At 40.2% G+C, this 19,557-nt stretch overlaps 1 protein-coding gene across 5 annotated transcripts; it reads left to right on the top strand.

Moving 5' to 3' along the window:
* Positions 1-83: 83 nt before the first annotated feature.
* Positions 84-19,211, top strand: ZNF654 (zinc finger protein 654; the record flags this gene model as incomplete). Of its 5 annotated transcripts, none has more annotated exons than XM_083611502.1 (9): positions 84-391; positions 8,083-8,228; positions 10,428-10,509; positions 11,377-11,512; positions 12,509-12,711; positions 14,250-14,389; positions 14,748-14,889; positions 15,978-18,255; positions 18,579-19,211. In XM_083611502.1, the coding sequence occupies exons 3-9, from the start codon at positions 10,492-10,494 to the stop codon at positions 18,584-18,586; spliced, it is 2,925 nt and encodes a 974-aa protein (XP_083467628.1). In that variant the 5' UTR covers positions 84-391; positions 8,083-8,228; positions 10,428-10,491. The 5 variants fall into 5 exon arrangements, with proteins under 5 accessions (XP_083467628.1, XP_083467626.1, XP_083467625.1 ...); XM_083611500.1 differs by having other exon boundaries at positions 84-654; XM_083611501.1 differs by lacking the exon at positions 84-391 and adding an exon at positions 695-967.
* Between the last annotated feature and the right edge of the window lie 346 nt (positions 19,212-19,557).

The raw sequence follows: 19,557 nt of genomic DNA, 5'->3' as shown, positions 1-19,557 counted from the left end.
GCCCATGCGAGAGGAGGGAGGAGCGAAAGGCGTTCTGTGCGCCCCGCGACGAGGAGAGTGGCAGGGGCTCGCGCCAGTCGCTGAGGAGAGAAGGCGGAAGTCGAGGGGGGAGGCCGCAGCCCACTCACAAGGGAGGAGGCGGAGATTGTTTACTTTGAAGGATGAAATGCGGGCCCAATCGCCGAGGGCATAGGAGGAGCTTAGGAAGGGAGAGGGGGTTGATCGATAGGGCCTCCCGCCAATCAACATGTGGGTCTGAAAGTTCAGCCGCGGATAGGGAGGCGCGTTTCCCAATCAGGAGCCGGAGAGCCGGAGCTGTGCCGAAATTAAACGGCCGGAGGGTCGGAGGTTGCGGGGGCCCGTGGCGGCTGATTGACAAGCGAGCTCGCCAGTAAGGACGGCCTGTGGGGGGTGGTGCCGGAATTGAGGAACGCCGCGACAGGGGGCGGGCCATCCGGCGGATCGGGAGCACAGGGGAGGGGAGCTGGAGGAGCTCGGTACGCGCAGGGCGGCCGGAGCAGCATGGCGGAAGACGAGAGCGATCAGGAGTCAGAGAGGCTCGGCGAGGAACTCGAGGCCATTGCCGGGCCGCGGCTTCCCACCGGCTTGTCCCCGGCCTTGAGCAGCCAGTATTATTGCTACCGCTTCTGCCAGGTGAGGCGCTGGCCCCGCCCCCTGGAGGCTGACACCTTGCGGGGTGGGGGTGGGCTGGGGAGGCGGACAGAAGGACAGGGGCGGCCGGGGAGGAAAAGCTGCTCCCGACGGGTCCCCTGCGGGTGGCTCTCTTGGAGGCGCTTCGCGGGGGCGGACCAACCGCCGGAGGGGGCGACGCTGAGGGCCCCTTTCTCGGCCAAAGCGAGGCGCCGTTCTCTGGGCCCCTGTTCGCTCCCCCCACCCCTCACGGGCGACGACCGGGCGCTTGGGAAGCTCCTTCATTTTCTCTCCCATTCCTCTAGTCTCCCCTCAGGTCAGTTTCTCCCCTGGGGAATAGCGAGGTTCACGAGCTCGTGGTTGGCCCTCCCTTCTTTTATTGTGAGAGGGAACAGTGATTTGTGTGGGGTGTCAACAGTGGAGCTCGGCCTGACCTTTTCATTCCACCCCCCTTCCTGGCGCTGTCGCGGTGGGGGTGCTGGGAGGGAAGGAGGGAGCTTCTCTCTCCGCCCGACCGTCGGGCAGTTAGTTAGTTGCCCGGGTGGCGCGCGGGGGTCCCCGTGAGGTCAAAGCTTGGCGGAGGGGGTGCGAGTTGTTTGCAAGTGGTGAGGCAAAAAGGAGCAGGAGGAGACAGATAGGTTTGTTCTCCTCCGGAGAAAGTCTTTCCTGGTCTGTCCTTCCTATCTTTTAATAATAATAATAATAATAATAATAATAATAATACTAATAATAATAAGGCTTCCTTGCCACGGGAGAAAGGAAAATGCGCTCCGAGGAAAATGGCTGGTGGCAAACTAGTTTGCGTTGCTGGTGCTGTTTGTTAGGAGGGGTAGCTGTCCCTGAAGGCTTTTGTTCCCTGAGGAAGAGGAGGACCATGGTTGGTTGAGTGGTCTTGTTTTATTAATCAACTGCTTGGTTCGTATTATTTGAAACATCGCTCGGCTGCTATTTCTACAAGGTATCTTATGACACTAACAGTCCTGTGCAATGTGTGCTTGAGGTGAAGTTCACTCTATTTAGCGAAACTTACTTGCAGGTGTGTATGTTCTTTGGAATCAATCAGGGGTTTTTTTCCTCCTGGAGTCAATCGTTCTAATGAATTATTTGCTTAATTTGAAACACTTGCTGTTCAACTATTTACCAGGTTTGGAACATTTTTAAAGCAGTTTCAAGAGCCTAAAGATGATAAATGACAGCTAAATGTCATTGCTACATTGTTTGCATTTTTGTAGGTTGCTTGTATATAAGGCAACAGCGATTCAAAATTGACTGGATGGCAATGTATTGACTTGGTGGCCAAATAAAAAACAATTTTTGCTATTCTTATTTTGTATTTAAATTATTTGGGATGGACTCCTGTTACCCGCTTACCTGGAAGTAAGTGAACTCATTGAGTTTTAATTCTGACTAGACATGTTCATATTGGGTTGTTAATGCAAAGGTAATCAGAAGATAGCTTTTATTTCACGCTGGCCATGCATTTTATATAAATAGTATATCAAATGCTTGACTAGTAGATTATTGTAAACACCATAGCTTTGTAACCTGTGTTAGGCACTTTTGATTGTGGTGTAGTGACAAGAACAGGCAGAAGCTCACAACTGTTACTATATGCTAGGTGCTTCTCTCTCCCTTTCCCTAATAGCATGCAGACAGAAAAAAATGCCAGTGTATAAAATGCTATGCTTTGGAGGAAGACTGCTGATAGAAACTAACTTGCAAATATCTAGCTAGCTACATCTTGTGTGCTGATACCCTTTAAAGAATCCTTTCTGTAATCCTTTCTTCATAGCTTTTGATTTTTAAAAACTAGATTTAATAGGCCTGTGAATGGCCCAGTCTTTGTTTCTCTCTCATTCCCCATTCTCTCAAACACGTAGATTCTATGCACTGAGAGTTCATCTATTCCACACTTACAGTGCTGTGTTAGTTGGTGAAAAATCTGGTTGGCATGGTAAAACTTGCAGTTTTAAACAGTCTTCATTGATAAACATTTAGACTTCCAAATCAGTGTGTTTAGGGCTGGAATGGAAATCTACTTAACCTGCCTTTCTATTTTTTATTGGCTTCATATCCTCCATTTTCTGTTTAAACTAGGCAGTGTTGTGCCTTTCCACTGTCACTGTTTCCTTGGCTCTTTTCTCATACAGGATCTGTCTTGTCTTGTAAGCTGTGTTTTTCTCTGCCTCTGGTGTGAAGAGGCTTAGGTATGGAAGGCCTTGCTACCTGCTTCGGCCAGGCAGTGTTGCAAACTCATTTGTGCACTCATTGTGTACAACCCTGTGAATATGTTCCTGACTGGTGTAGAGTTGTTTTAAAATGATATACAAAGTTACTGAATTATTACTATAAATTTCCACAATTGGATGCTCAGGGTAAAGCAGTTGGTATAAAATGACAATTTTAATAAATTCCGATAACACATACATTGCTGTGTGCTTGATATGGAAAAGTGTGTGGCTATTAACTTGTGTGAGTCTGACTGTCATATATGTGTATTGACAAGCAGTACCTTGCAGTCAAGGTTTTTTTTTTGTTATTTTTTGGAAAAAAAGCACCTTAAGAAGATTGATGCCTTAAACTGGAAGCAGGAGACAGTGTTATTACAAGAAAGCAATAGTGAAACAGAGCTAAAGGAAGCTGTGCCTTTTCATGGCTACAATTCCTATTCCTTATCATATGGGACTGGAGGATTTAGTTGTCATGACTAGCTTATGCGTAAGCAACTGGTGTTCCTAACTTTGACATTGATTTTGCAATTTGATGTTGAGTAACACACCTGTTCAGTTAGTAACGTTTGTAGGTAGAGGATATGCATAACACATGTCGGGATTCAAGTTTGGAGCTGGTTTTTAGTCTTTGGGCATTTCAGTTTACATGAACATAATCTGATTAATATTATTCTACTAAATTATTTCCTTGATGGTAAGTACTTTATGGCAGGTGCTCATTTACCTTGCAAGCTCTGAGTTCTGGAATTTGAGGTAGGCCTTTATAAGAATAGTGAACTTAGCAGCTACTTACAAGATTTCTTATTTTCATCAACTACTCCCTTTGGCTAGAGCTGACTATATTTTTGCAGCATCTTAGCAATACTATCCTGTTTTCATATACAGGATTCTGGCTGCAATCCTTTGCATACTTATCAACAAGCAAGTCCTACTGAACACAGTGGGATTTGGTAGAATTGCACTGTTTGTCTCATTTCTCAGTGGATGCTGAGTCTTTTACATAACTTCTGAAGACCAAGAGTTAAAAGGGCATTTTAAACAGCTTTGTGTTTAATAACTCACCAGGAAGGTGTGCATGTAATTTTGTTCCGCCTCAGCCAGTCTTATTTGGTTTCCATGCTGTCTGAGGAGAAAAAGAAGTCTTTCACTAGCATAACTGATAAAAAGCTAGTTAGTATCTTGTGTTCCCATGCTGATCTTAGAGAAAGGGGCTTCCCCTGCTCTGCAGCTATCATGGGACCAGGCTACTGGCTTCTTCCTGTGTTCCTTGACTTTTAAATAGTGCTACAATGTGTTCTTTGCTTTCACAGTGAAAGGTGCATTCATGATTGTTAAACTTGTAAATCATAAAACAAGTAGTTCTGCAGATGTTGCTGGACTACAGATCCTACCATCCCTATTGGCCATTCCAGCTCGGGGTTGTAGGATTTGGATTCCAGCCACATCTGGAAGCCTGCACGTTCCCCATCTTGGCTGTAAACATTTCTCCTACTTCTTCATACATTGTTTAACTGGCTGATAATCTGTAAGAGCATAACTTTAATATCTTTGCTCTTGCTTATAGTACCTTGTATTTTTACATTTTCTCCATAGCATATAATTATGTGTATATGGAATAGAGTAACTTTGAATTGCAAATTTATCTCAGAGTAAATCTAGCCTATTCTAGACTGAGTGAGGAAATATAAAAGAGAAAACATTAAGCTTTTTAAAAGTAGTATACTATGCTAGAAATGTCACAGGGTAGCCTTCAGCTCTTTACAGGCAGGTAAACCACTGTGACCAAATGACTACTTCAAGATGTGCAGTTGAAGTGTAAGGTGGTTTGGGGTGCTGATCTTTAGATAATGTGCTACAAGTAAAACAGCTAGTTCTTTAACATCTAGACCTTCTTGGCTGCGAGTCCTAGAAGACCTTCTCTCTGCCTTGCAGGCCTTTCCCCACCTAGCCTGGGAGGGCAGGGCCCTGACTGACTCCAGCTGCAAAGGTTGAGGCTACTAAGCAGACTCTTGGGTTGGGGTGTTGTTTAGGGCAGCATGGCCAAACTTGGCCCTCCAGATGTTTTGGGATTACAGTCCCTATCATCCCTGACCACTGGTCCTGTTAGCTAGGGATGATGGGAGTTCTTGTCCCAAAACATCTGGAGGGCCAAGTTTGGCCATGCCTGGTTTAGGGGTTTTGTTGGGGGTGGGGTTGTTGCAGTTTTTAATATATTTTTTGTACCTTATTTTAGATCATATTATGATTTATATGGAAATGGTTTAATCTGATTGTGTACTTTTTATGTTTTTTTATGTTGTAAGCCGTTGTGAGCATGGTTTTAACTATGGAAAGGCAGCATACAAATAAAATTATGTATATATGTATCTGATGCCAGCTGACTTATACAGTGGAACCTCGTGTTACGTACCACCCTCCTTACGAATGCTTCGGGTTACGAGCTCCGCTAACCTGGAAGTAGATGCCCCTGGTTGTGAACTTTGCCCTAGGATGCAAGCGGAAGTTGCACGCTGGCGGCGCAGCAGCAGCAGGAGGTGCCATTAGTGAAAGTGTGCCTCATGTTAAGAATGGTTTCGGGTTTCAAACGGACCTCCGGAATGGATTAAGTTTGTAACCAGACGTACCACTGTACCTGGTAGTTTGCTACCTGTTATCATGAAATCATCTCTCTTCTATCCTAATTCCTAAGTGATATTGGTGGGGGTAACAAGTGTCATTTCAACCATTCCCATTGATGATGATGATGATCTATTATTTATACCCCACCCATCTGGCTGGGTTTCCTCAGCCACTCCGGGCGGCTTCCAACAAAAGATTAAAAGTACATTAAAACATCAGTCATTCAAAACTTCCCTAAACAGGGCTGCCTTCAGATGTCTTCTAAACCTCAGATACAGTGGAACCTCGTGTTACGGATGGGATCCGTTCCAGAGTCCCATCCATAACACGGAACTGACGCAAGCCAAAGTGCCACGTCTGCACCCGCGCACAGCGCTATTTAGTGCTTCTTTGCATGTGCGAGCGGCAAAACCTGGAAGTAACCCATTCTGGTACTTCCTGGTTGCCGCAGGACGCAACACAAAAACATGTAACCTGAAGCGGACGCAACATGAGGTATGACTAGTTGTTAATTTCTTTGACATCTGATGGGAGGGCGTTCCACAGGATGGGCGCCACTACTGAGAAGGCCCTCTGCCTGGTTCCCTGTAACTTCGATTCTTGCAGTGAGGGAACCGCCAGAAGGCCCTCGGTGTTGGACCTCAGTGTCTGGGCTGAATGATGGGGGTGGAGACGCTCCTTCAGGTATACTGGGCCCGATGCCATTTAGGGCTTTAAAGGTCAGCACCACCACTTTGAATTGTGCTCGGAAACGTACTAGGATTACAGCTGCTGCAGCTAGTATGGCTATGTTAAAAAGAATTATAAATTACTGCAGTATTGTTGTTTCTGGAGAAAATGCATCTCATGCCTGACATCTATTTATGTTAAAAACATATATGCTTAATTTTTACTAACGGATTTGGATCAATTTAATCCTATCCAGCAAAAAAGCCTATGGGAAGAAATGGAAATGGGATATAAATCAACCTCTTCACTGTGTGAAGCTTCATTGGTTGTCCCCGGGATTGGCAAGGCTCATTTGACAGTGACAAGAAAACAAGCCTTTAATGTTATTGGCTCTGTCCTATGGAAAGCAATGCCAGTAAAGTTTCAGCAGACTTTAATCTTTAAATGTCTGCTGAACTTTTCTATGCTGCCAAGCATATTTAATGTTTTTATTAAAATAAATGAATGAACACAGCTGATTCAACCTCATAATCTACATGCAATTCTGTCCCCTCTGTAGTTAATATGTTGCATATTCCATTGTTTTTACAAATGCAAGGCACACTCAACATAGTCATTTAAATACTGCTTTAAATATTATTTGAACAAGTTGTGCAGCTTCTGCAATACATACTTGATGCTGAATACCCTCCTCATCACAAGACTTGGTAGCAAAATATTCAAAGCAGTAAAAACTGAATGGGAGGAGTTGCCTTATGCAATGATGGTCACTTCATGTTGATGATCTCTAGCAGGCCACCCCACTGCCCTCCCTTCAAGTATTCATTCTCATCCCCCCTCCAACCATCCCTCCTGTCTTTATTAGTCCATCAGTCTTGTTGGAGGATGTGTGGAAGAACTGCTTGTTACTAAATGCCTGCAAGCACCTTTGTTCCCTCTCCCTGGCAAGAGCACACACCAGCTTGCTCAAAACAAAGAGCCCCAAATTCCTTCCTAAGACTTGGCCTTATTGGTGCCGACAGGTAAAATGAGATTTCTAAGTGCAGTTTTTCAAAAGATAATTTGTTAATATTATATTTGATCAGCATTGAAGCCCACGCAAATCCATTAGATTGGTGGTGGTCTACCTCTCACTCTTCGTTCCTTCTTTTGCTTTGTTTTCTCTTCAGACTACCCTTTATTTTCTATTTCTTTGCTATATCTTGCTTGTTAGCTCTTTCGGAATGTTATGGAGCGGATGGATGTAATGAGGTGGTGTGTTTATATCAAATACATATTTAAAAAATAAATACAGTAATGCTATTTGGTGAAAGAATTCCCACCCATCACTGAGATGGGTAATGAAACATTCCAAAAGTAAAAAAAGTCAGGACAAATAGTTGTTGGGCCCCTAGCCCCAGTAGTTTTTCTGTGTATGTAGGCACACTTGTTTATATTGTGCCTGTGTTAGCAGTCCTCAGTTTCATCCAGATCTAGTTCTTGTTTATCAGAATTCCTGTCCTGTCTCAAATTCTTGTAATTTTTGGTATAAATTTTATTGACCCTGACAGTGGACTGCCCATTTGCCAAATACAGTGGTACCTCTGGTTACTTAATTAATTCGTTCTGGAGGTCTGCTCTTAACCTGAAACTGTTCTTAACCTGAAGCACCACTTTAGCTAATGGGGCCTCCCGCTGCTGCCGCTGCTGCTGCTGCGCCGCGCAATTTCTGTTCTCATCCTGAAGCAAAGTTCTTAACCCGAGGTACTATTTTGGGGTTAGTGGAGTCTGTAACCTGAAGCGTATGTAACCCGAGGTACCACTATATTACAAAAGAGATCCCCATGGCTTTGCAACTTGTTAGGATTCCTCTTTGTTCTAATTTTGACTATATTTAATTTGTACTCTTTTTTCCCTTTCCCCCTGCCAATAGGTAGTGGAAGACTATGCTGGAAGATGGCAGGTTCCTCTGCCACAGCTTCAGGTGCTTCAGACAGCGCTCTGTTGTTTCACATCTGCTTGTGTATCATTCCCAACTGATTGTGAGCACGTGCAGTATGTGCTGAGTAGCTTAGCCTTGTAAGTATTATTATTTCACTCTTCATCCTGTAAGATTCCAATGTTGTAAACAAGTAAAAGTGCTAAACTATATCATAAACTAAAATATATAATGAAACCATAAAGAGTAGTTTGAGGCCTCAGCAAACCTGTACAACTGGTTAATAAAAATGCCTGGGAAAATAGAAACAGAACAACTTCAGCAGAACATGTCAAAGCAAAATATTAGTTTCTCCTTTTTCTGTCTTAATTTTCTGGATAATTCATCACTTGAGAAACGCATAGTCAATGACAACTCTGTGTATTTTCTGAGAAGTGTTGTGAAGAAGATTAATATCTCATCCCCCCCCCCATGCGAAAATCATTGGTTGCTGTCATAACCATTTCACAAGTTTCAGTTTGTAACTAACAATATCCTCCTGTGTGTTCACATGTAAGGCTGGGATTGGCCTATATATATTATTGCGTGATAGTTCTCATTTTCCACATGTTAATTAATCTAGCTCTATGATAGATTGGGGTGTGTGTGTGGCTTTTCCCTTGTGAATTTAAGACATGAAACAGAGCTGAACATTTCATAGAAAAGCTAGTTTTAGATGGGATGGTATTATTACTATTTTTAAAAGAAACTTAATTGTTGATATGCCATATTAGGATGTTTGCTTATTTTAAATTGGAAACCAGCTCAAGCACTTGATAAACCTGCTTTGAGCATTTTTTTAAAATGATAATCAAAATAATGTGATCAGATTGAAATACCTTTTATTTTTAATCCCCTGTCTGCCTCACGTCTGCCACCTCTGTAAATAATAGTTGTGTTCAGTTTGACTTGTGAGTCACAAGTTCCCGTACAGTCTCTGTTTTGAAATACTGAAAGCTCAATCTTGTCTCTTTTTTATACATATCAGCCAGTATCAGCTGCCAGTGCAGAGTATGTACTGGGTGTGGGAGAGGTTTTCCTTGGCTGATGAAGACTAGGAGACACCTGGCTAGTTGCTGGCTGGAATTACCAGTCTCTTCCTTAGGCACTGCACATTAAAAAGCTCAAATCTGTAGTTGGTCAATATTGATGTAGTTTCTTTAAGTGTTCTATACCTTAACTAGATTTCCGTATTTTTACAATGATGCTTCAGTACTTTTGTTCACCACGGCAAGTATGACACCGCTCTCTGAAGAATGTAGCAAGCTGCCAGCCTTCCTCCCAACTTTGAAGTGGCATAGGGATAGAGATAACCCTGGCATTTACACAGAAATCTCCAGCTTGAAGGTTTTGAGCAGGCATAGGCAAACTCGGCCCTCCAGATGTTTTGGGATTAGAATTCCCATCATCCTTGACCACTGGTCCTGTTAGCTAGGGATGGTGGGAGTTATAGTCCCAGAACATCTGGAGGGCCGAGTTTGCCTGTAACTGGTTTTGAGGAAGAATTTTGGCTTCCAGATGTGTTCATTTATGCCTTTAAACTTTGCCTGTGGACTAAAATAATCTGCACTTTTGTTTGAGGTATTGTTGGTGTCACGAATGCCTTAGCAGAGGCTTGTAAAAGAAGTTACTTGTATTTTTGGCAGGAAGGCCAGAATGGATAGTGAAACATGTTTGGAACTTCCCTTGCAGATTCCTATAAGGGTTGCTTCTCATAATACCACATGCATTTGGGATCATTAGGTTAGATTATCAAGGAAGCTGGAGTTGACTGGCTCTCTCTCCTCTTAGGTTCTGCAGTCTTGAGGATTGCCCACTTCGTAGCCATTATGAAGTTGATTACTGATAGGACTGAATTAATACGGACTGGCAAGCCATATGCAATACGAGGGAAGGGATAGTCAGAATTAATGCTGACTTCATAGCAGAAATGGGGATTCTGTGGCTGTCCAGATGCTGCTGAACTAAAATTATTGTTATCTGCAACCATTGAACATGCTTGCTGGCAGGAGTTGGAATTCAGGAGCTTCTGGACAGCCACAGGTTCCCAGTCCCTTCCTATCTCAGTCACACAAGTTTCATCTTTGTGATACATAAGTGAGAACATATGCTAGTGCTCTAGTATCTTCAGTGGCTTCCTCATGTGTTCTGATGCAATTCAGGGTGCTTCTTTGATATAAAGCCCACAGGGGCTAGTGTCACATTGGTGCTTAGTTTAAAATTCTGCGCTTAAAACTTGTGAAATAAATATGTCTTCATTTTTTGCCTCGTTTTTGATTCCTAATTGCTTTGATTTTTAGGAGTTTTTTTGAATTGCTGTTGTTCTTTGGAAAGGATGAATTCTATGAAGATCCTTTAAAAGATATGCTGGGCTCAATCCAGGTAATTTATTGTTCATACCTTTGAGGACAGGCTATTATTACAGTTTTCAGAGTATGTGACAGAGACTCAGTAAGCAAAAAAGTAGCCTCCTGCTTTAAAAAACCTTAAAATTGAGAAATGAGATCACTGGTAAATATTTTATGATAAGATCAGTAAGATTAGCTTTTTATGCTAAACTTTCCTAGGACAAGGATGGCCAACTTTTTTCAGCGTGTGACTTTGGATCCCACATTTACAGTGTCTTGTCCTCACAGGCACACTGGGAAAGTAGAAAACAACTTTTTAGTGCTAAATGACAAGGTGCTTACTGGGAGCTGTCAATTGGAAATAAGCCTGAGAGTCACACAGCTTTTTGCCAGGCCAATACCATTCTCTGATGTCTTTCTTGTAGCCTTTTCACTCACCAAGAACACTGAGCACTTTGGGCTTGCCTCCCAGCATTGCCACTGCCATCTCAGCCTTCACCCTGTGACGCAATGAGAGAATGTTGCAGAAGTCTCTGTGATATATTTGTGTGCTGCTGGAGGTGTTGGGGAAGGAAAGCTTGAGAGAGCTAGTCAAGGTGCATTGAGAAGGGTAACCGGAACGCATTACTGGCCAGCACTCTGACTTCCCTCCCACCTAGTCAAGATATCTCTCAGTTATCTTCATTTTTAAAAAAAATATTTTAAATTTTGAAAATACAAATGTAAACAACGGAAAAGGTTGCCCTTAACTCGTGACATAAGCTAAACGAGAATTAATGCTTTGAATGTATTTTACCCTGTGTGTATATGGAATTATATTAAATTATGCAATTTATTTATGAAAAGACAAACAAAGCTCAGTCCACTTGACGTATTAAAGAAATATTTGTATCCATTTTAGGAATGTCAGAACCTCTTGAGCAGATACGGAAGCGTTAACTTGGAGTTGGTGACTCGAATTATCAGAGATGGAGGGCCTTGGGAAGATCCTATATTACAAGCTGTCCTTAAAGCAAAGCCAGTTTCTCAGGAGTTGGGTACTAAACTTTTTTCCATAAATAGACCAAAGTAGTACCACAAAGAAATGTCCTAAATCATGATATCTGCTTATAATTTTATGTAACTTCATTTGCAGGTTGTCTGTCACTCAATTTATACTAGGGATAGCGGGGTAGAATTTACATTTATAATTTCATTAATTTTTCCCCCAAAACAGAATTTCTCTTCCTTCCTGCTGTATCATTATTCCCAGGGCAGCTGACAGTTATGGAAAAGAAAGAAAAAAGAACACCCCATAAAATCACATTAACAGAATAAAATGAATTGCCATGGAAATTAAAAGACACGGGTGGAATAAATGGCCTGTGTTATTCTTAATATGAGCACACTAGTCTTGCCCTATTGGCCGCTTATACATGTGGAGCTTTCAATTTCTGTGTATTGCTCCTGATGAGCAAAGAGTTCAAAGAACAACTCCATGCATTTCCCCCAGTTGTCTATACAAATCTTCCCCTCACTCAATTGTGAAACATTTGCTTGTATAGGAGTTTGAAATGCAATTGTAATGAAGAATATTGCAGTAAAAGGCTTACAGTTGTCATTAAGCAGTCACTGGGGCTGAGTTAATATGAAAGAGGCATGTGGCAGTGGAGGTGATATGCTATTTCCTGTTAATGTAAGAATTTTTATACTGATTTCTAAAGTAGCTGACACCTAACTGACCTCATTCTATTATTAATCTAGATATTTTACCAAATTTTTTTAAATTAAATTTGTTAGTTTTTTACAGAAAAAAAGGCCTCCAACATACTTAGTACAGGTAAAAATACAGTATAATATAACCAGATTTACACAACAACATATGCAATTCATAAATATCCAAAGCAATTTGTTGGGAGGTTGACCTAGCATAATTTGTTAACTTTAACAGAAGCTCTTACCTTACATCTTTATAAAATAGAACTTTTTGTTTAACCTATGTTGCAATTTAAGATTTTTGTAATCTAACTGTTTTTTTCATTTGTTTTTACCAGTTAACAAATATTTAAGCTCTGAAAACCCACTGTTCTTTGAATTGCGTGCCAGATACCTTATTGCCTGTGAACGCATCCCGGAGGCAATGGCTCTAATCAAATCTTGCATGAATCATCCAGATATTAGTAAAGACCTTTACTTCCATCAAGCATTTTTCATGTGTCTTTATATGTCACCACTGGAAGACCAGCTTTTTCAAGAGGTACTGTTCAACACATTTTTGTGCTTAACAATATAGCTTAATGTTTTGATGATAATTCATATTTGATAATTGATATTACAGCAAAGTAGACAAATGGTAAAACAAGGATGTTTTAAAATCAAATTCCTGCACTAAATACCAAACTTTGTACAGAATATAATTTCTGAAGAGCAATAGAAGCTGTTTCCATCCTAATGCTAGCATTGCACTACCCCTACTCCAGAACTGGATGTTCATAGTTAGTGTGATGGGGGCCATATAGAAGTAAATTGAGAGGCAAAATTGATGGGACCAAATTGCAAGCAGTTCCTGATGAGATCCATGTTTTCTCATGGCGGGGGCGGGGGGGAGTGAGAGAAAACGGTTTATAGTGTTAATTAATGTTATTTAAAACATAAAACGGTTTTAAAACATGTTAGGCTGGAACAGTATTAATTGTTAGTCTTCTCAATGGAATCCCATAGCAGTGGCACTAAATTTCCTGCAACACTGACAACCATGCTGCTGAAAGCTAGTGCCTTCTTTTGCTTGCGAGTTATTGAAATGCTGTATGTAAGGTAAAAGGGAAAGGACCTCTGGATGGTTAAGTCCAGTCAAATGCAACTATGGGGTACAGCCCTCATCTCACTTCGGGCTGAGGAAGCCGGCGTTTGTCTGCAGACATCTTTCCGTGCTATGTGGCCAGCATGACTAAACTGCTTCTGGTGCAATGGGACACCATGACGAGTGCCAGAGTGCATGGAAATGCCATTTACCTTCCCATCACAGTAGTACCTATTTATCTACACGTACTGCTATGTTTTTGAACTGCTAGGTTGGCAGAAGCTGGAACAGAACAACAGGAGTTCACCCCTCGCGCGGATTCAAACCGCCAACCTTCCGATTGGCAATCCCAAGAGACTCAGTGGTTTAGACCTTGTTCAGAAACAGTGTTGATGCAGAAAAAATGTATGCCTCAGGCAGTGATGAATCTAAAACATGGTCTCCAATTCTCTAAATAGTCATCTTATACACAGATGGCATGCATACATTAGTCATTTTTTCTGGAATTAAAATAATACTTGATACTATCTTTCTCAGTCACTCTGCTACAAAACTAATAAGGTAGCAATTTTTACTCTGTTACAATCTATAGTTTTACATAGGGTTGAATAAAAATATATCAATTTACAGCAAGTTATAGTTTACTGCTAAACTTCCATCACAAGTTTCTGTATGTGTTAATATTATGAAGTTATTTTTTTTATCCCTTTTAACGTTGTTACTGAGCGTTTTTGGGATGCATTTTACTGAAATCAAATTGCCAAACTAGCTGCTTACAAGGGTCAAATATATGTTGCATAGAAACTGCCTTAATATACTTCCATTCTAAAATAAAAATCTAGGCAACATTCCCAATCCTAACCCAAAATAAAATTGGCATTCATATTTGACAGCAATCGCTCTAGTAGCAGCAGTTTGAGGATTCCAATTACTGTTAAATGGTGAGCATTAATGTTACTAGACTTACTCAAATGGATCTCATTTTGATTGTATAGCACTTGCTGAGGACTGATTGCAAGAATGGCACTGAAATCATCTGCAACATTGCAAAGGAAGGGAAGACTGCCTTAGCCTTGTACCTTTGTGAATCATTCCTTATTCCACAGCTCAAAAAGGGAGAGATGTATTGCATATGGTAAATACTTTATCTCTCGTAATATTCTGTTATGGTAACATAATATCTGCAGGTTGTAGATTCATATTGCTACTAAAGACTAGTAGAAGTATAACTTATAGTTGTAACTAATACAAAGTCAAGATTTCACTTTTCTGAATTGCTGTTGAAGATACCCGTACAGCATGGGATATACTGCATATTCTCTCTCTCTCTCTCTCTCTCTCTCTCTCTCTCTCTCTGCACGCGTCTGTGTTTATAATCCTGAGTTATATGTAAATTACTGTGTTCTTAGTAGCATAATTACTCTTTTATAAATATTTCACTTACAGAATTGCTGTTTGAGCTTCTTGCTAACAAACCACTTTCTGTTTTATAGGGAGCTGATCTTTATTTGGAGTAAACTGCAGCTTAAATCTAATCCATCAAAACAAGTATTTGTAGAGCAATGCTACCACCTCCTAAGGATAGCTACAAATATAAGAGTTATATTCCCTTTCATGAAAGTTATTAGGGATGAAGTAAGTTATTGTTTCTTGCAAACTTCTTTTTTTAAAAAAATACTAGATTCCACCACGGCTATGAATAATTATTGTACACAGAGTACAGTTGCATAATAGAACTTTTAGTTTAAATGTCAGGAAATTGTTTATAGATGCTGCATCTGAGATAGGAGCATTGCAGACATAACTCTTAATCATAATTAATGCTAACCGCTATTTTAATCCTGGTTAAGATCCAAAACATACAGTGAAATCATGGTTTAGTTTGCAGCAGAAATGTACACAGTGCCACTATTTAAACTTGTAGTTCTTTGTCTGTATAGGGACATAAGATCAAGTGGTGTTTAAACAGAAACTTTGAAGATTGTTTTTATTGCATCTAGCTTGTTAGTTTTTTGCATTCTGTAAAATTATTTGAGAAAAATGCATTTAAAAAATAATAATCTTCCAGTGTTACTTGTCTATATTGCCATTGTTACTTATGCCATCAAGTATTAATTCAATAACTTTATTACTCATTTCATTGCACTATAATGTAGGCATACTTCAATAAGATGCATACATTATATGTGCATCTGAAGATTGTGTGTTGCACCATAAGGGAAATATGTCTTTTCCTCACTTTTACATCACCATGAAAGTACAACCAGAAGTATTACTTCCTTCTAACATACAGAGGTGCAACTTGGTGCTTTCAGAGGTCTCCTTTATAAATCTGTAACAGTTGTGTGAGTATATGGGAGGCTGCTGTAGCCTAAGGCCATCAGTCTAGCTCATATCAAGGAAGACAACTTCATTGGCCCTTCCCCTGATGTAAGACTACTCCAATTGAAGGCTTGGTATAATAGTCATGGTGTAATAGAAAACAATAACTGTTGGTTAAGAACGTAACATGGCAAAAATAATATTTTGGGGCTAAACAGAAGCTTTTTTAAAAACAACATATTTGGCAGGGATGTTCATGCCTGCTCCATTCAGTATATTATAATCTGTAAATAGCTGTAGAATATTATGAGATGTAGAAGGATCCCAGTAAATTGGATTGTCTTTGTGTTCTGGGTTTTGAAAACATTGGTAAGTTATATTGTCTCATTTCTTCTCCATAGGTTGGCAAAGAAGGCCTGCAGATTTGTGTTGAGATATGTGGAAGTGCTCTCCAGTTGGATCTCCGTGATGATCCAAAAATGAAGTGTCTGATATATAAAACCATTGCTCACTTTTTGCCAAATGACTTGGAGATTGTCAGAATATGTGCTCTTTCTGTCTTTTTCCTTGAGCGCACCTTGGAATCATATAGCACAGTTGAACATCTGTATAAATGTGCGGATGAAGAGTACAACGATCAAACCAGTTCTGTTCAGAATCGTGTGCGATTTGAGCTGCTTCCAATTTTGAAAAAGGGCTTGTTCTTTGATCCTGAGTTCTGGAATTTCTTGATGATCAAGCAGAACTGTTTAGCACTGCTAAAGGAGAAAGCATCAGTTGATTTGAATAAAACTACGCCAGGGCATTCTTCCGCACATGTTTCAAAGACACGTCGAGGATTGCGTGGTGATCAAGCCTGTATAGCGGATGTAAACAATACAGAACTAGAGCATGATAGCCCTTCTGGAGCACATGATAATTCCAAGAAAAACCATATAACTCTCAGTTCATCTAAAGTCGATCACAATGTACCAAGGCACCGTTGTGTGTTATGTAACAGGGAATTTCTTGGTGGTCACATTGTGAGGCATGCACAAGCTCATCAGAAAAAAGGCAGTTTTTCCTGTGTAATGTGTCGCAGGAAATTCAGGCAAAAAGGAATAATGCTCAATCACTTAAAGAATCACATCAAGAAAATGACAAGGCGTCACCTTGCTGTTACATGTCATGATCAGGAAACCCCTAATGTAAATGAAATAAATTGTGCCGATACAGGTGTCACAACTGAAAATGGGAAGTCGGAAAGCTGCAAAGACAGCAAAGTAGAGGTTGTCATCATACCGGATACAAATCAAGAGATGCAGAATTCTGAACTCCTATTTGATATAACTGAAAATCATGATAGTTGCCAGGGTACCATTATTGAAAATGGTAGTTGTGATAGCTGTTCAAATAATACTCCTGAACCAGAAACCATGGGAGGATTTCCAGAAAGTGATAGCAACCTAAATAAAGAGTTGCCTGTACTTCATAAAGTAAATGGGGTGTTATGCCCTCAGAATGACTTTGACATTATGGACCAAGCAGGTAACTTCAAGTGTCCTGCTAATGGCTGTATTAGAGTCTTTAAAAAGATAAGATTTCTGAATAAACATGCCCGGAAAGCTCACCCCTCTGATTTGAAGGTGCAAGAACACATAATGAAGTCTAATAAAGGAAAATGTCGCTTCTGTCAGAGAAAGTTTTTTGATTCTCAACATTTTATTGATCATCTAAAGCAGCATGTTTATCCAAATGTTTATTTTTGTTTACACTTTAACTGCAATCAGAGATTTAAGCTATCCACAGAACTTGCGGAGCATATAAAAAGCCACAGTGAGTTTAAAGCTCAGTGTAACTTTGCACAGTGCGGTAAACTTTTTGAAGATCTTTCGTTGCTGTATGAGCATGAAGCTCAGCATTATTCCAACAAAACTGGTCCTTTGGAAGAAGCTGATGAGAACATTTTTTCAGATACTACTTTGGAATCCCAGTGTAGCATCCAGGAAAAAGAAAGTAGTAATAGTAAAAAGGAGACTGTAATAGACTTGCCAGTTCCAACATGGAAAGCGAGGAAAGATTCTACAGAACCAAAGACTTACATTCAGAGTGAGAAGAAAATTAATAGTGTAATTCCGAATGGGAATGAAAATGCATGTGAAGGTACTGCTACAGTGGTGAACTTGATAGACCAAAAGATACCTGCGGTAGAGCCAAATTCAGAGAACTGTAATGTTACTGACCAACTAGTCAATGGGTATGGTGAACTGGAACAGACTTCTTCAGCATCCCTAGATACTGATTCAGAAAGTGTGATTGACAAAACAAGGACAGAAAATGGATCCGTTCTGCCTGTTTTACAGAACTCTCCTGATACACCACCAAACAGTGTTGCTCAGTTGCCTTCCAAACCAAATCTGATAACAGAAAATACTTCATATGGCTTAATTTTAACAAAGCCTTTTGTTAGACCATTGCCACCAAGTTACCTGGATGAGCGATACATTAGCATGCCAAAACGTAGAAAAACTTTGACTGAGAAAGTAGATACCCATTCAGAACAAGATAAAACTAGTAGCAAATCGGAAAGGTTAAGATGCAGCAAATGCCTGACCACCTACTGTAACTCAGAAGCACTTGAGCTTCACCTTGCACAAAAGAAATGTCGGACACTCTTTGGATTCGATTCAGATGATGAAAGTAAGTTTTGAAATACCAGGTCCATGTATAGTTGTAAACGCATTAGACAAGATACAGTGGAAACAAGCATGTGCCAGACAAATATTGAAAATGAGTGTGGTACATTTAAGGAGAAATGAATCCAAAATGTTAGGGTAGATAGATGCAAGAAACAATTGAATATAAGCTGTCAGATTTAGAATATAGGCAAGCAAGTTAGTTTGAGTGCTTTTTTAAAGACAGTATTCCGTACTTGTTAAGTAGCTGAATTCCAGTATAAAACAAGAATAGAGAATACCTCATTGTGTATACTGTAAACATAATAATGTAATATTTGTTCACAGGTGCCTGATCAAATGTTGTGAGAAGATTTCTCAGTGAAGAGTGATGTGGTGGAGCACTACAATATTCTGCATCAGTTGTCTTTCCCTTGTTGGCCTTAATTATAAGAAGTCTGAAGTTACTAAAGAAAATCATGATCTTGCTCACTTGGGTCAGATCTAAGTGACTGTAGGAACTGCAGAATTTGAGTCCAGAAAAACTGTGTTAAAGCCCCCAAAGTACCAGTAATCTAGAAGCCACAAGGTCCTACATGAAGTTCCAGTGTAAGTAAGTTCAAAGTGCAGTAACATACTGAGTGGGAACTAGGGAGAAACACAAGTGGTACATGCCTCTTTCAGATGTGCACAGTCAAAGGAAGCCTGTCTATATTATAACAACTATTTTGAGTCATTCTATTAAATGTCCGTATGCATAAAACCCAGTCAATTAAAAGTTCATCTGTTTGTAGAGGTTGATTATTCTTAGCATTGGCATTTGGCTTATATTGTACTGTACTTTGGAAAGAGAACTTGTGAATGTAACAGAAGATCAGAACATGGCCATATCCTGGTAAAAATGTTAAGGCATACAAAACATGGAAGCATGTCTCAATCTAATATTTCAAAACACAAGCAATTAAACTTCTTTCAAATGCACCAACTTTCCTTTTTTTTTCAATACCTGACCCATAGATGACCTCTATAAAAAATGCAGGCGAAGTGAAAAATTTTTAAGTACAGTGTTGGATACATGCAGTTTGAGGCTTAAAAGTAAATGCATATGCTATTGAAGGCAGCTGAACTTGACCTGGAATATAAAATGATTTTTTTATTCAAAGTATAGTTATTATGTTGGTACAGTTGATATCTTGAAAGACCAATTTCCTCTATAAAGTGAGCTACTTGGTGGTTGTTTTTTAAAAAGATACATTTCCAACTTTTCTAGAGTCCCACAAGATTCAAAGTAGATTGTCAATCCTAGGAATAAAAGCACTTGGCAAAA

Source organism: Podarcis filfolensis (assembly GCF_964270895.1).
Source record: "Podarcis filfolensis genome assembly, chromosome: 4".
Taxonomy (NCBI): Eukaryota; Metazoa; Chordata; class Lepidosauria; order Squamata; family Lacertidae; genus Podarcis; species Podarcis filfolensis.
Note: the sequence above shows the minus strand (reverse complement) of the source record. Positions and strands in the feature narration are given on the sequence as shown.